The sequence below is a fragment of the Balaenoptera musculus genome, chromosome 16 (assembly GCF_009873245.2).
Source record: "Balaenoptera musculus isolate JJ_BM4_2016_0621 chromosome 16, mBalMus1.pri.v3, whole genome shotgun sequence".
Taxonomy (NCBI): domain Eukaryota; kingdom Metazoa; phylum Chordata; class Mammalia; order Artiodactyla; family Balaenopteridae; genus Balaenoptera; species Balaenoptera musculus.
The window spans coordinates 82,803,922-82,821,744 of record NC_045800.1 but is presented as its reverse complement, the minus strand read 5'-3'; the positions used below and the strand labels follow the sequence as shown (position 1 = coordinate 82,821,744).

The following is a 17,823-nucleotide window of genomic DNA, read 5'->3' as shown; positions in this document are numbered from 1 at the left end:
TGGCTTGCCTATTCATTTTCTTAATGGTATTTTTTTGAGCAGTAGACGTTTTTAATTTTGATGAAGCCCATTTATTCATTTTTTCTCTTATAATTAGTATATTCTGTGTCTTATCTAAAGTTTTTCTGACTCCAAAGTTAGAAAGATATTCTCCTATATGTTCTTCTGGAAGCTTTATAGTTTTCACTTCTACGTTTAGGTCTGTGATCCATCTCTAATTAAATTCTGTGTATGGTTTGAGGTGTGTATCAAGGTTAATGTTTCCCCCATATAGGTAGCTAGTTGTTCCAGAACCATCTGTTGAAAATATTTTGTTTTCCTCATTGACTTGCTTGGGCACTTTGGTTGAAAATTACTTAACTGTGTGAGGGTGTGTCTACTTCTGAACTGGCTGTTCTCTTCCATTGATCTGTTTGTCTGTCTGTACACCAGTGCCATTCTGTCTGCATTTACTGTAGCTTCAGTGTTAGTTTGAAATCAAGTAGCAAATGTCCTCTAACTCTGTTCTACCTTTTAAGGATTGTTTTGCTTTAGCTAGGCCTTTGCATTTTCTTTTACCATTTTAGAATAAGCTTGTCAATTTCTACAGAAGACCCACATGAGGTTTTGATTAGAATTGTATTGAATCAATAGGTCAATTTGAGGAAAATGAAAACCTTAACAGTATTCTGTTTTCCAATGTATGTATATACAGTATATCTTTCTAATTATTTAAGTCTTCTTTAGTTTCTGTCAGAAGTTTTAAAATGGTTTTCTGTGTAGAGGTTTTGCACATATTTCTTTAAATTTACCCCTAAGTATTTTGAGTTTTAAAATATCTTATACATGATATTTAAAAAAAATTCATCTTCCAATTATTTGCTGCTGATACTTAGAAATACAATTGATTTCTGTATATTGACCTTGATTCTTGCAACCCTGCTAAATTCAATGCTCAGAGCTTTATAGAATTTCACATTTATTCTTGTAGCCACCTGTAATGCACAGTCATATTTTCTAAGAAGTTTGCCCTGCAATCCCATATGCTGATTTCTTTGCTCAAGGTCATGCAGTTTGTGTAACCAGGATTTGAATTTGGGATTTGAATTTAGGTCTAGTTTGACTCCAAGGCCCGGTCCCTTTCCACCCTACTGTAATATTTCACCTCTTTGACATTTGGATGTTTGTATGGAGTGATGCCATGTGGCTTCCCTGGGTTTCACTGGGATATTTTTGTGTCATCATGTTTCAGAAGGACGTGAATTAGCCAATGCAACCCCTAAAACAGAATATAATGAGAATAAGTTGATAAAGGGACTTTCAGCTTAAGGAGGACAGTCAGTGTGTTTCCAGATTCCTCCACAGAAGACTGTTAATGCAGCTGGATGTAGCTGCAAAGTTCATCCCCCTTTCCCCACACTGTTAGTGTATGCTAGCTGCACCTTCCATAGGTAGGGATGTGGCAACGCTTGTTTTCCCTCCTTTTCTGCAGGAAACCATTTCTGTACAGCCAAGGAGCTCACGGAGGAGATTAGATCATTAACATCAGAGAGGGAAGGGCTGGAGGGACTTCTCCACAGACTGTTGGTGCTGAGTTCCAGGAACGTCCAGAAATTGGGAAGTGTTAAAGAAGATTACAGCAGCCTCAGGAGAGAACTGGATCAGGGGAAAACTGCCTATGGTGAGTGGTCACACGGTTGTCTGGTGTATGTGTGATATTCGTTGTACTGCTTCATGTGGACGTCACTGTGAAGGATGTCCTGGAGCCACACAGCACTTTTCCTGGAGGATATTTTTGGCAGGAGCCTCGGCAAATGCGGCAGAATTTCTTGTCAGCTTTTGTTTGGCTATCGCATGTGATGCCTTTTCATTTTCTGTCTTTCCCCCCTCCTCTACCCTGGAGTTGCTAATGGCCTTGTGATTGTTGAGAGCAATCTCCCCCTTGGCACAGTTCTTGAGAATTTGCTCTGTTTGACAATTATCTCCCTTTTGTTCCTTGGCTCGGCCTTCTGGTTTGCACAATCGCAGATGAAAGCAGGCTGGCTCTGGGAAAACTGAGAAAAGACCATTAAGCGCCTCTTCTCTGTGTGGGCTTTTCTGAGAGCTGCTTTCCCCAGGAAGAAAGATGTCGAAGATGCCAGTGCTGCCTTGGCCAAAGTATCTGTTTGTTGGAGGAGTTAAAGTATTCGTGTGGTCTTTTCCTGTCCAGTTGTTAACTGTAAATGAGGTCACCTTGAGGCTTCACTCTGAGGAATACTTTCAGAAGATTCTGGTTCAGTCCAAATTGATAAAGCCAAACCTATTTCTTAAAAAAAAACAAAACAAAAACACACACACAGTGAAGAATTTCTGATGATTCAGTTTCTAATATGCAGAATGAAATCATAGGAAGAAAATTTAGATTTAAAATATATTAGATGCTGGAACCTGTTTCTTCATCAGTAAAATGAGAAGAGTATTATCCATCTCATAGGCTGGTTAAGTGGTACAAATTAAGTGAGGTAATTTATTAAGATCCTAAGGCTGTGTGTGTGTGTGTGCGTCCACCCTTGCACATCCGCTGGGAACTAGAGGTTGTTGGAAGGCAAAGTTCATACATAGTAAATCATTGTCCCTAAATAAATATTTACTAGGAAAATGAAAGGCATATATACAAATAAAGGACTGTATTTACAAAGTATGCTTGTTTAAAAAGAAATCAGAAAAGAATGGAGATATTAGTTAGCCAGATTTGAAATAGGGCTATTTGAAAATATTCCACAAATTGAAGTAAATGAAGATTAGTATTTAAAACCAAATAAATAAATATGAAATCAGCTAGCGGAAATAGGTGTGTCATTTCACTAGGAATAAATTTAGTTTTAAAGACTTACTAAATTTTGTAGAGGGAGGTTTCTTCACAGTTATTTGAATGACAGATGGGATGGTCAAGCATTATTGTGTCTTCTTAGCTGTGGACACCCTCAAGTTGGTTCAGCAACTCAGAACGCCTTATCTTTTTTTCACTTTTGTAGGTCAAAGCTTTGTTTTTGCCAAATATGTAACTAGAGACTGTGCGTTTGAGCCTTAATATATAACTATAGTCCTGAGAAATGACAACACGTTCCTCCAAGATGTGATGGTGCAGTTTATTACATTATTATAGGACTAACCTTGTCTATTTTAAGTGAATTTTTGCTATAAATTTTTAAAATAATAAAAAATGAAAACTATGAAATGTCTCACGTTGTCATCCCAAGTCTTTTGGTGCAAAATGGGAAATGTATATCTAAGAATAAAGAGGTGAACCAGTTTGGACAAATTTAGTTTAGCAATATTTTCTTTTTTTAAAAAATTTTATTGAAGTATAGTTGACTTACAATGTTGTGTTAATTTTTGCTGTACAGCAAAGTGACTCAGTTATACTTATATATGTATATATACATTCTTGTTCATATTCTTTTCCATTATGGTTTGTCACAGGATATTTAATGTAGTTCCCTGTGCTATACAGTAGGACCTTTTTTATCCATCCTATATATAATAGGATGCAGCAATGTTTTCATTTGAGCAGTTGAGCTCTTGAAAGCCCTTAATATCTCTTTTTTTTAAAAAAAGAGCTGTAAAGTATTTTTTGAATCTCATCATTGTCACTTCACTAAGTATTTCCAAAATGATGAATAAAACATAAACAAATGGAACGAGAGATTGTTACCATGGATGATTCTAAATTGCAGATGGCCCATTACTGTTGTGAAAGCGTTCTTTATGTTTTATACTTGGATTTTGCTGGATCAGCTACCCTCTTCCCTCAGCTTTAGGCCGAAGCTAATTCTTAAGCAATCTGAGGTGACTTGGCTTTGGGTGAACCAAATTAATAATCTTGGGTTGGAGATAGTATGAGAGGCAAAGAAAGAAAGAGAGAAAGAATTCCTTAGTGAAATGAAGCTTTTACCCATTGATAGTAGTAAAACTAGACCAAAGACCATATTCTCTCATTTGCTGCATTTTGAAAGTTAAAAATCTGGAGGGAGCTCTGTGCTCAAGTTTAAACATAGAGCAAATAGAGATGTAGTACGCTTCTGCATGTATTACCATGAGCTGACTCTTTTTAATCTTAGGTAAAACGTTTTAAAATAAGACTATTCAAAAAATGAGCACTGTTCAGTGTTCTTAAAAACAGATTTTGATTTCCAGCAGTGATTGCAGAATGCAGCATTTGGGAGTAAAAGGCAATTCAGGGATGTACAAGTCACTCCATGACGGTCAGGGACCCAGGCTCTGTGACGTTGGCTCCAAGTTGGCTGACCCAGCCATGTGTGTGTACAAGGGCTCTGTTTCTATAGCGGGAGGGGAGATTTGCAGTCTTAGGGCACAGTCTGTCTCATTCAGAGGATTCTTAGTGATGGGAAGAATATGTGTAATGACTCATTACAGATGAACTTGCTCACTTACCATGTCATTACATCCTGTGTCTCTGGCCCGACTGTAAGTTCATCGAGGTGAAAACACTGTCTTTAGGTTTCATTTTTGTTGTTGGCAGCACCCAGCACGATGTCATTAAGAATAGTAAATAGACCACAAATATTTGTTCATTTACTGGGGCCAGATGTTAAAATGAAACATTAGTCCTTTCTTCCCTTATTTTGAATCACAGACCCAGACCTTGGATCTTCTTTAAAAAAAAAAGTTGAAAATTCATTTTCCAATTTAATGAGAGCAATGATAAGTTTGATTGTCTTTCACAGAAGATGCTTGAGTTGGATATTCAGATTGGGGTGGCAGCAGACAGAACAATACGATGAGAAGGACTGAAATACGCCAATGGACTAAAGGGAGACAGAAATCATCACTGAATCTATTGACTTTTGTCTCAGTGTCACACAGTCTCTGTGAAGAGGGGAGGAAAGGGGGGCGCTTATACCCCTATCAGCAGTTCTTAAGACTTCACGTTTGAAGTCTGAGCAGTTTTAGGTGCAGTGAAATAGAATGAAAAGCTAAATCTTTCAACCCCTGAATACTTGTGGAAATTAACTATAAACCTTTACTTATTGTGGATTTCGATGTTTTCTTTTTTTAAGGGATAGTGGGATGAAAAAAAAATCAGTAACTTTTTTACCGTTTGCTACATCTGCTTTTCGGAAAAAAAAGACAACCCTGAGATTTACATAACTTTTTCCATCCCTTGTGGATAAGTCGGTAATCTGTATTGTACTTTATTAATATTGTTGATTTTGTACTATAACTCAGATATAAATAAAGGAAGCAGACGTCAAGGGGAGAGATTTAATCACAGAATAATCAGGGCTGGAATTTTAAATAGGGCATCATTAGCATGTTAATGAATTTTCCCACTTTATGCGAGCTGCCCAAGTAGAAAAGATACTGCAGATGTAGCTCAAAAATCTGGCGGGGTCTGTGGCCCAGTGAGCTGTCAGGAATCTGTGTAGGGGCTGTGAAATGCGTAAAGAGATTCTCAGTGTGGGTGTCAAATGCTGGTTTTTTCTGGGAGTGATGGCTGGCTGTGTCCAGCTTAAACTCATTTATTTGCCTTTCAGTGAGTAAGGAGGAAGTAGAAGGCAGATAAGGGGCAGTTTTTTTTTTTTTTTTAAGTCTTTATTGAATTTGTTCCAGTACTGCTTCTGTTTTATGTTTTGGTTTTTTGGCCAAGAGGCACGTGGGATCTTAGCTCCCAGAGCAGGGATCGAACCCGGACCCCCTGCGTTGGAAGGCGAAGTCCCAACCACTGGACCGCCAGGGAAGTCCCAAGGGACAGTTTTTAAGGGTGATAAAGTTGAAGTGGCGTCAACTTTTCAGTTATGGTTTGGGGCTACCACCTAGCTTTTGCTTTAGGTTAGAAAGGCCACGCCCATACAATCCTGCCTTTATTTTTGGACTACCTCCTGATAGCTAATCAAAGGAAGTATGATGCCCTTTAGTGAGATATTAGTTTTTTTTAACTCTTAAGTCCACTAGTGAAACATCTTTCATAAGTCACTTTAAGGAAAAGCGTTTGGTTTAGAGATTGTGTGTCTTACAAGTTCTGCACATACAGGCAGTCACTCCCTTTCTACATTTATTAGCTATATTTAGATAAAATTTTCAAGAAAAGTTAGAACAGGGGAATAAAATCTGTCTTTTCTTTGGGGGGGTGGGGAAGAAATGGAGGACTGGAATATATATAAGTATATATCAAAGATGGAAACAAAATTAACAAATAAAATGGAAAAGTTGAGACAGAAGAAAATGCTAATGATGAGTGTTAATTATTTTGGTTGAGAATATGATGTGATCATGAACTTCCTAGAAGCCAGAGCAAAAAAGATAGGTGAAACATCGTCCGTTTTCCTCAAAAGTAGCTTAAAGCACGAAGTTTTCAGGAATGTGGAGTGGTGTTAAATTCTTAAAGATGATTTTTCTGAGCGTGTAATGGAAAGTCCTCATGAATAGATTTATAGCAAATGCAAAAGCACACATGGCTGTTACCAACCACCTCTGAGAAAAAAATTAGCGGATGAAAGCAGGAGTTCATGGGTAGACTGTGAAACTGTACACAGATTTCATATCTGTGATTTTGTGTATTTTTTCCACACAAAGATCCAGTTACTCAGCAGATTTTTGAAGGAGTCTTTCTAAGTTCCCCCAAATGTTAAGAAACCTTATGTTAACCTATAATGCCATGGAAGTGAATTAGGAAGGGCTTGGGCTAATTGAGTTTAAATATGGAATCTTCCAGTGACCTGACATCACCGGTCCTAGGTCCCTAGAACCTAAAGGGATGGTTAGAGATCCCATTCTGTAGACACACCAAATGTCTCTTCTTCCCCTGAGCTTTGACTAATATTTGCTTGGTGGGCAACTTGGCTCTCTTTGGGCCAGAACCGTGATAGAGTTTTTGGTAAATGAGACCCGAGCTATTTGTTTGGGAACCAGATGACTTTTGCAGGTTCTGTACGTGAAGGAACTTAGATTGTTGTATGGGAAATATCTTAATTGTGTCTGCCTCTCTGACTGGAAATTTTTGTTTGTTTGGATTGAATATATGTATAATATGAACCTTTTGAAGGGAAACTTCTTTTTAAAATTTCAAAATCTTTTTTTCTCAGGTTTTTCTGTGAGCTGAGCCTTCGCATCTCTAATCATTTATCTTTGATTCATCTTATTAATTATGTTATCAGGATCCCAGTTAAATATGCATTTGCATTTTTTGTTTCTCTCCATGGTTTTCTTCTTTCCAGTTTATTCTTGCCTCTCTCTGAGTATGGTTATTTCTCTTCAGCCACTCTTGCCTGTGAATTTCTAAGCTTGAAATTTGTAATTAGCTTCCTTCCTCTTTTATTAAACAATTGTGATAATTCCTTTGGGAGTCATCCCCACAACAGTGCAAAAAGCCTGTATTAGTTCATAGGAGGCCTCAGTTTAGTTTCCGTTCTGTTGGTTCCCATCACCTGCGCCACACCTGGCATGTGTAGCATCACGGTGTGAGGTTTGATGGATGAAATTCTTTCTGCTTCCCAGGTGCTTGATGTATGACACAGGAGAACCAGATCTCTAAGTTTCATTGCCATCCATGCATTCATCATTTTAATTTTTTTTAATTGAAGTATAGTTGGTTTACAATGTTGTGTTAATTTCTGCTGTACAGCAAGTGATTCAGTTATACATATATGTACATTCTTTTTTTATGTTCTTTTCCATTATGGTTTATCATAAGATATTGAATATAATTCCCTGAGCTATACAGTAGGACCTTGTTGTCTATCCATTCTATATATAAAAGCTTACATCTGCGAATTCCAACCTCCCACTGCATCCCTTCCCCAACACCCTCACCCTTGTCAACCACAAGTCTGTTCTCTACGTCCGTGAGTCTGTTTCTGTTTCGTAAATAGGTTCATTGGTGTCATATTTTAGATTCCACGTATAAGCGATACCATATGGTATTTGTCTTTCTCTTGCTGACTTACTTCACTCCGTATGGTAATCTCTAGGTCCATCCATGTTGCTGCAGATGGCATTGTTTCATTCTTTTTTATGGCTGAGTAATATTCCATTGTATATATGTACCACATCTTCTTTATCCATTCATCTGTTGCGTGCATCCATCATTTTAATAAGCATCTATTGAGCACTTACAATATGCCAGGCACCGTGCTCACCTTTGTGTTCCAGAATGAATCAGACAGTCCCTGCCAGAGATGAAGTCACCAGTTACTCTCGTCCCTACCGGTCTTGAATTCCCATGATTCTATCCAACATCGTTCCCTTTTTTTCTTGCTTTCAACTATTTCTGATTTCCTTCTCCTATTTTTATCCATGCAATTATGTTTTAGAAATCCTTACTGATGCTACTTCCTTTTCTACCTGTCTCTCCATTTGCTTTTTATACTCCTGTAACAATACTCCCTTAACAGAGGCCCTAGGTGGGAATACAATGACAATGTCAACGGTATTTCATACCCAACTGCAACAGGCAGTTTTTCGACATGCTGATTTGTTTGGAGCAGGAACTTGATTCTGTGTTATAACGTGGGTACATGTGAATCTTAAGTATTTGACAGGTGTTCTGCTTTGTGGGTCATTCTCGGCAACCAGCGCCTGTTCTAGTCTCTTGCTACATTTCATCGTTTGGACTCGGGGCTTTTGAAGACCTTGGTGTGTGCACACCTATGCACACTCGTACACTCTCTCCTGAAGATTAAGCTAAGCATAGTGGTAAGTGGGATGCCGAGATTCCTGGAGGAGTGCCCTTGGCCGTGGTGGGTGAGGGGTGTGTTTGTGGTGTGGGCCTGTATCCTGTATTGTAGAATGTTTCACATCCATCAGCATTGTCTTTTGTGCACCTGTACCTCCCACACCTGTTTTTACAAAATTTTCAGCTTTATTGAGGTATAATTGACAAACAAAATTGTAAGATATTTAAAGTATACATCTTAGTGATTGAAGTTTTGTATTTTTGGATCTTGTATAAGAAACCTTTCCCCATCCTAAGTCACAAAGATATTCTCCTGCTTCTTCTTCCTTTAGCCTCATTGTTTTATATTTCCATTTATATCTTTCCACACCTGTGTTTAAATGTCCCTGGGTGGGAGTGGTACTACCCTCAGTTACCTGAACAACTTCAGCATTATGTTATGATCTGAAAGTAGTGTGTTATTGTTATGATTACTAGAACTTAATTGGAATTAGTGGAACTTAATTCTCTTATTCATATTATCCTCATATAGATCCTTATGGGTTTAAAAGTGAGTGCTTTGGGGATTTCTTCTTCCTTTGATCTTTATTGTATATATTTAGCGTATATTTATTAGATCCCTTGACCATGTGCACAGATTAGCTCTAGCTTTTATGGATTTGATACGTTCTTTGAAAGGAAGGAATGATCCCCTGTGTGTTGTCACTTTCTCTTCAGTAACAAGTGTTGGTTTCTCTCCTTTTTACGCTAAGGCTGCACATGCATTTAGTCTGATCATCTGGACACTTTGTGTGGCCAGCCCAGCACCGTCTCTGTTTCACAGATGAAGACGCTGAGGTTTAGGGAGAATGGGCGCCTTGTCCGAAGTCACACAGACATGAGGGGTCGGGGCCAGGATTTGAATCCCTTTTTCCTGCGATTTCACCTTTTATGTGGCTTTATGTTCTTTATGAACCTGATTCCCAAACATGAGGTTTTTCCACCCTCCCTCACCCTCACCACCCCCTACCTCAGTACTACACTCAGAGTCATGACTATGAAACAAAAGTCTACTAACATGATCTCTTGATGATGTTGAGTGTCCTGAAAAGAGAGGCTGTTTTCATTTTTGAAATTTCTGAGTACACGCTCTATATTTCATGCCTGAAATGATGATCTGCTGCCTGCAATTTTCCTACACCTGATGGATCATTTAAATTGATAGGAGGTTCTATAGGTTATCCCCCATATGATACTCACATATTTTGTATTAAAACCCAAGTTCTTTATTTTGGAAGGATGACTAACAGGGACTTAGCATACTACCACAAATGAGAAAAAAGTTGAACTATAGCAATTTAATTGGATACATATTTGGTAACTTCAAATCACTTTTTGATATTTTTTTCAAAGAACTATGGATAGTTCAGCTTCCTGTTCAAAAATGCTTAAATGTCAGTGTTTTCCTTTGTATTCCTATAAGTTCAGGCATTAATAGTATATTGATACCCCTGTCAGAGTTTCTGGGGGAGAACCACGATAAGCCCTGTTTGCCTGTAAGAATTTACTAATATGCCATCCTATTAATTACAAGGAATTAACTTGCAAAATGTGATGGCCATTGTTCTGAACTTCTCTTGAGTGAGTTTTTGAACTTTAAATAAACAACATTTATTATATTCTATAATTCAGGGTTTTGCAAGATTAAGACAGATTCTTTTTTTGTTTTTCTGAGTCCAATTTTGTGAGGTTTTGCAGAATTCAATTTTATTGGTGCTATGACCTATTTTATACTGTCACAGTCTTTTCAATGCTTAATTTTATAAGAAATGTCTTGTTTTCCTCTTTGGCTTTGCCATGAGTTATGGCCTCCTGCCATTTTTGCTATGTACTTCCTCTTCTTTGAAGCTGCCATATGTTTTGCAACCCAAGAGAGACAATTCTTTTTGAGAGATCATTTGTTGCTAATTTGGTTTTTCAGGTTTTCCTAGCTCTTGTAAAGGAGAGAGAGTATGCTCATAAGTGTTTTCTGCCCTCATCATTTTGTTGCACCAAATTTTGCTGCCCAGGTCGCACCATAATTCTGGGGAGGGCCATCCTGCCTCATCCACTTTCCTTCCTGATTTTTATGTAATTGGGGAGGGTTGGATCCCTGTTGGGATGGACAATTCTAAGCCAATACACTGCAATTTAATATTTATAGCATGGCAGGAACAATCAAGAATTGCTTAAAGATCTACTGACTTGACATCAAAAATGTGTAAACCAGATATGCTGATAGCTTACATGCTCACATAGTTATAGGAGGTAATTTTATTTGTCTTTTGACATTAAACTATCCAAAGTTTTTATAACTGATTAACAACTGATTGCATACTTTGCTTTTAGATTTAATGATAACCAGACTTCTTTTCTTTTCATTTGCCAAATGATGTTAAACTTTTGGTTGTTTTACCCTGTTTTGAGCAGCTCTCTTTTCATCTGTGTTACTAAAGCTGCTTTACACTTTTATGTATTTCTAAATATTATATTGCCTTTCCCAAGAAAGAGTCTAATGCAAATATATTATGACTTCAGGGTATAATTAATGAAAGGAAGCCTGGTCCTGCTGGGACAAGGTGACTGAGTCCCAGAGTCTTGAGTCTCTTTTTTTTTTTTTTTAATAAATTAATTTATTTATTTTTGGCTGCATTGGGTCTTCGTTGCGGTGCACGGGCTTCTCACTGTGGTGGCTTCTCTTGTTGCGGAGCACGGGCTCTAGGTGCGCGGGCTTCAGTAGTTGTAGCACGCGGGCTCAGTAGATGTGGCTCTTGGACTCTAAAGCACAGGCTCAGTAGTTGTGGCGCACGGGTTTAGTTGCTCCATGGCATGTGGGATCTTCCCGGACCAGGGCTCGAACCCGTGTCCCCTGCATTGGCAGGCGGATTCTTAACCACCGGGCCACCAGGGAAGTCCTTGAGCCTCTTTTTAACTTTGTATGTGATCCATCATTTGACTTTGGTCCATATGTTCCGACTGTATCAGCAAGACAGATAAATTAGAATTTGGCGAATGTCTGTTTGCCCTTCACCCAACCCTGTAGTTTTTTCAGAGATTGAGAAACAGCAGGGGCTGAATACCAACCTCCAGGTCTGCCCTGAGAAGGTCACCCAACACTGAAATTCCCCAGTGTCTGGAATCCTGAGAATGCAGCAACCTTGAGAGGTGATGTAATTTTCCTGATGGATTACACAAGAATCCTCTGATGTTGAAGCTTATGAAATTCCTGGAGTTGCTCTAGCGGGTTTTTTTTTTCTTTTCAATTTTTAATTTATTTCACAAAATATCATAAAACACATTTGAAAAATCGAACAAAAAATGTCCATCATCCAACTTTTGTAGCAGAGCCCCTGGGTGCATTTTTGCTGTCTCCTCCAGTGCCTGGACCACATGCAGACCTTTTTCACACTTGTACTCAGAGTATGGGCACAACTGTACCTTCTTGGCCTTATGTGACAATAATGAAAGCATTACATCATTCAATCCTTATTGCCGTGCATTCAGAAAAATGTATCCTCCTATTCTACTGATGCTGAAAGTGAGGTTCATTGAGCTGGGAGGGTTGTGGATGGGAGTGAAGAGCTGGAACACGACTCAGACCTGTCTGGTTCCAGAGCTGGACTCCTCATCACGTATTTCCATTTCCTTGTTGTAACACAGCATTCCAGCTTAGTATTTAGGATCTTCATAACATTCTAAGAATCAATATACCATGACCTGCTTAACTCTCTCCTTATTTTGATTTGTTTAATGATCAGTTTATGAATTCCTTTCTGAAGGTAAAGTGAGAATGGGATTTCTGGGCCAAAAAGCACAATCATTTTATGACTTGATACATCCTGCAAAGACTTTCAAAGAGATTATACCAGTTTAATTGATACTCCCAATCCATCCCTTCCAACACTAAACGTTATTTCTTAAAAAAATTATGTAGTATCATAACAATAATGAAATGGTGTTTAATTCATGATCTATTTTGGCATATATTTGACTAATAATGAGGTTGAACTTGCTTTTTTGGTGCCTTTATGATTTTTTCCATTGGATATTGTCCATATCCCTTGTCCTTTTTTGGGGGGAGGGGTGGGGGGAACTTGATGGTTTCCTAATCTTTATCTAATATGGTTATTATTATTTTTTCCTGTTTGTGTGTTGTGTGTAGATGTGTGAAATTAACCCATTATCATGATTAATAAAAGACCAAGAGGAGAAATCCTTATAAACAATGATAACACGTTGAGGTAACAGAGTGAATTCTGAAACTTCTTAAGGCTTAGGGTGCAAAGCATTTAACAAACAACATAGGTTTTCCCGAGTAAAGGCATTGTTTCCACTCGGTGCGTTAATATTTACTGGGCCTGGCCTTTAAAACAACTGTGATGTAGAGGGAACAGCTGCAGTTGGGACCATAATAAACCAATCTCACTTTTTACAAGAAATCCGTGGAAGGGAGCATTTTACATTTTCACGACCATTGAAATAAAGAAGCTGAGAGACACGTGCAGTGTCATGTCCATTGCCTTGCTTTTTCTGTACGGTGCATCTTACATAGAGTACTTCACTGTATTCGGCCTTTAAAAAAAATTTCCATTAAAAAAATTTCCCATTTACTTAAATAGATCCATTAGAAAAACCGCTCCTGCCGATAGAATTTTTTTTCTTCCCAAGCATGCTGTTATCTCACGGACTAAAGGAGCGTGTCTACTGATGGTGTGTAGGGCCGCTGAGGCTGCAGTTTGTGGGAGAGTCACAGGACTTGGTGATGGAGGCTGGCCTGGCGTGAAGAGGGCCAGACGGATGGGGTGACCTTTTAAACTGTCACTGGCTTTTCATGGAGAGCAGTTGTGTCTGCGGCATGTCTCTCCCCTTCTCTCCACAGGCAATAAGCAGTGCTGGGTGTTAAGTCAAAGATCCCTTTCCATGGACGATGTGTCATCAACATAAATGACTATGATTGGGGTTTAGGAAGGCACTGCCTTGCCTACTGCCACTGTTGGGTATCAGATTCTCCCACCGCCCCAATCACATGTTCCTATGCCTTTTGGCTGTGGGTTTCTTTCCTCTACCTTTGGAATATCCCGCACCCTCATCCACCCAAGTGCCCACTCCCTACATCCCTTCTGGACGTTACCCTGACCGCTCCCTCTGACCCGCCAAACTTCCCTCGGTCTCCGCGTGCTCTGGATGCAGTGTGTGAAGTGCTCCCTCATCTCTCCAGGAGCAGCTCCCCTGAGATCTCTGTGAAGACTCTCTCTAGCAGCAGAGCTCACCGACTTGCCTCTCTGTATACTCTTTTTTTCTTTTTAATTTATTTTTGGCTGCGTTGGGTCTTCGTTGCTGCACGCGGGCTTTCTCTAGTTGTGGCGAGCAGGGGCTACTCTTCATTGCGGTGTGCGGGCTTCTCATTGCGGTGGCTTCTCTCGTTGCGGAGCACGGGCTCCAGGCACGTGGGCTTCAGTAGTTGTGGCTCGTGGGCTCAGTAGTTGTGGCGCGCAGGCTCAGTAGTTGTGGCGCACGGGCTTAGTTGTTCCGTGGCGTGTGGGATCTTCCCGGACCAGGGCTCGAACCCTTTCCCCTGCATTGGCAGCTGGATTCTTAACCACTGCGCCACCAGGGAGGCCCCTCTCTGTATACTCTGTGTCCTCCTTGAACCTGTATTTCTAGTCCAAGGCATTTTGTTCTTGCCTTGCCTGGAGCTTGGCTTGATACTGTTAAGGGGATCATTAGCCTCACCCTCTCCAATGTTCCATGATTATTCATTCCATTTTGCCATGTTTAATGGAATATTTAACAGCATCTGTGAACAAGCCTAAAGACAATAAATAAACGCTGTCTTTGGTATTGAAGGGGTTTTATACAATATAAAATTTAGGGCACATTTTCCTCAGGAGCCCTGACATTAATATTCATAATGAGCCCCAAAGAAGAAGCTACTATATTTTGGCATAGTGGAGTTTACCATACGTTTCAAAGTCACTTGCAATGGTGCTTCTCATCATGACAATTAGAAAGGTCATCTTGTCTTGCCAGGCTGTGTTAGATACATCAAAAAGCTCATGGCTGTCAGTGTGAAATGCACCAGGGCGCTGGTGTGCACATACGTACGGGGAAGACATGATGCTTCTTATTCCAAAGTAGAGCTGTTTACATCTAACTACAAACACGAAACATGCCTATCGTTTGGCCTTAGATACTATGTGGACACAGAGACGGAAACTTCTAAAATAAATCCTCCTCTGAGTTCTTTGGGACTAAATTATAGGGGGTTATTTTTCCTTTCTTGAAGCATGATGGTGATGGGGTCTCTAAAACCTTGTGTAGAGAAGTTGGACTTCAAGACACTGGTTTGTTATCTTTTTTTTCTGCCTTACTTTAAAAAATGGATGATCTGCATTTAAGTACGGGAACAATATTGTATTTAATTCTCCACGTATGAACTTTGATGGCAGGACTGAGGTGAGGACGTGGCCCTGAGTCAGGGTGATGGGGCTTTTATGGAGCTTGTGGAGGGCCAGACCTACCGTAGAACTAAAGCAGGTAATTCTTGGGGACCTGGTAATGCAGTTGGAGGAGTGGGTCACGGGAGCTTAGGCTGGAGGAAATGCTTCTTCATGGGGCTTGGGGACAGAAAATTAGGTTTGCCACGGTGGGAATGTTAATAAATTTCTGTGGACAAACAGCCCTTCATTCTCCTTCTTTCTGTTCCCTAAGCTGCTTTGCTCTGAATTGTGAGAGGCTAAACTTGTGTATTCAAGCCTTTAGAATTTACAGACATTTATCAATAGATAGCAAAGGTGAATAGAAAGCCTTGGATTCATTAGTTTGTGCAGATGTCTCCATAGTTTCCAAATTCCTTATGTGGGAGAACAGTGGAGAAGATTCTGTGGCCCCTGAAACATCTGATTATTGCCATTTGATACCATTAAGGCCTCAGTTTAAAAAATTAACCTGTTCGTTCAACTTTATTCGTGGAATCCAGACAGTGTGGAGAGCTGCCTCTTCCAGACCTTTCTTGGGTGTGAGCTGTGCTCCAGTGGCGGAATCACCGTCTTTCTGGAATGGTTTGCAGTCAGATTTTCCAGAGGCAAAGAGTTAGTCCACATCCCTCAAGGTGCTCTCTGGGCTAATGAATTGCTTTTTAATTAATTGACTCTCAAAAATGATCCTTCTAAATTGAGAGTGATAGAAAGAGAGGAATAAAACATTGTAATAGCCCTGCTACACATAAATGGAGAGAAAAAAACCCCACACTGCTTATGTAAACGAGAGGGAAAACCATTATAGCATGAATGTGAGAAAGGGCTCCTTCCTTCTTTCTCCCACGCTTTTTTGCCCTTTGGCCTAAAGCTGTTAACCTTGGGTGAATGTCTCTGTTGCCCTCTTGTATTATGTCCCAAGTTCTGTCTGCTGCTGACAGGGATGGAGCTCTGAGTCTATCTCAAGAGTTATATGTAAGGTTGTGTAATGTCCTTTCTCTGACTGTAAGTTTTTACTCAGTGTGTAATGGTCTTAGACGGATGTATTTTGAAGGACTGTCTGCTTATGTTTAAAATTTCCGTGCATCAGTGTTTCTTGCAGGACCTGCCTGGTCCCTCATTCGGCTTGACAGCTACAGCGGGGGTTGAGGAGCTTGTAGGTGCCAGGCGCCGGGGAAGGAAGGGTGAAAAGATCTGATTCCTGCCTCGAGACGCTTGTGACCATTGGTGGCGGAGGCAAACAGGACACCGAGTGGAGAGGGATGAAATAAAGAAACAGAGGCTGACGAGAGAGCTGAGATGAGGACCGCTATGCGTGCCTTGCAAGAGCCAGAGAGAGTTTCCCAGAGAAGGCAAAGCATGAGCCTCTCAGCAAGGGGAGAGCACAGACTCAGGGGTCAGGGGAGCACGTCGTGTTTGGGGCTCGATGGGGTCGAATCCCAGCCCTGCCACGTAGCAGCTGTGCATCTTTGGACAAGTTTCCCAGTCTCTCTGAGTATCAGTGCTCTCCTCTGTAGTACAGAGATAAGATTCCTGCTAATATGGGCCTTACAGGGCAGTGAGAGGTGGAAATGAAATCATACATGTGACAGATGTGCCTTAGTGCCCTGGCACATAGTAAGGACTCAGTCAATCTTACTTAATATTATTATTGATCTGGCTGGTTGAAGGGTCCAAGAATGAGAACGACAGGAGATGAGGCTGAAGAAGTGGGGAAGAGCCAGACCATGAGATGCCTTTTTGCCATGCTGGAAATTTCTAGATTTTTCCAAGGTGGTGGTTAGCCGTTAAAGAAACTTGACTTCTGTGACCTCAACTGCTTCTGAACATTGTTATCTTATAAAGTAGATGATTAGGTACAGTCACATGTAAATGTTTCCATCTTAAATAACTGACATTACACACCTATTATGGCTAAAGTGAAAAGTACCGACAATGCCAAGTGCTGACGATAACGTGCGGCGACTCGATGTCTCATACGTTGCTGGTGGGATGTAAAAGGGTAGAGCCATTCTGGAAAATGGCTTTGCAGTTTCTTATAAAGTTAAACATTGCACTTGCCAGGTGACCCAACAATTCAATTTCTAGATATTTATTTATCCTATTGGAATAAGTAGTTATGTCCACGCAAAACCGTGTAACAAATGTTTATATCAGCATTATTTACAATTGCCTGTAATTGGAAACCAGCAAGATGTCCTTCAGTGGATGAATGGAATAACAGACTATGGTCCATCCACACAGTAGAATACTACTCAGCAAATGAAAGGAGCAACTATTAATGTGACAACACTTGGATGCATCTAAAATGCATTATGCCAAATCAGAGAAGCTGACTCAAAAGCCTTTATCCTGCACGACTCTATTTATATGACACTCTGGACAACCCAGACCTCCAGGGATAAGGTCAAGGGGTTGAGGAAGGTCTGACTGAAAAGAGGCAAAACAAGGGAATCTTTGGGGATGTTGGGATTGCCCTGTACCTGTTTATAGTGCTGGTTACAGGAATCCATCCATGGGCTAAAACCCGTAGAACTGTACACACACACACAAAGAAGTAAATCTTACTGTACATAAATAAAAAATCTTTAAAAACTCTACAATTAATAGCTCCTTAACTGCATGCATTACCTGTTGTATCTCATTTAATCTTCCAACAGGTTGATGCTGTTATCT

At 40.0% G+C, this 17,823-nt stretch overlaps 1 protein-coding gene across 5 annotated transcripts in view; it reads left to right on the top strand.

The window, feature by feature from the left end:
* The window catches only part of DISC1 (DISC1 scaffold protein), a 353,386-nt gene that overhangs the window by 163,388 nt on the left and 172,175 nt on the right, over window positions 1-17,823 (top strand). For 3 of the 5 annotated variants that reach the window (XM_036829396.1, XM_036829399.1, XM_036829398.1), the window contains exon 9: window positions 1,472-1,660. In XM_036829396.1, coding sequence (XP_036685291.1) covers window positions 1,472-1,660 — 189 coding nt within the window. Of the gene's footprint in view, window positions 1-1,471; window positions 1,661-16,237; window positions 16,454-17,823 lie in introns of those variants that run through there. The other 2 variants (XM_036829397.1, XR_005016896.1) reach the window with 2 other exon arrangements.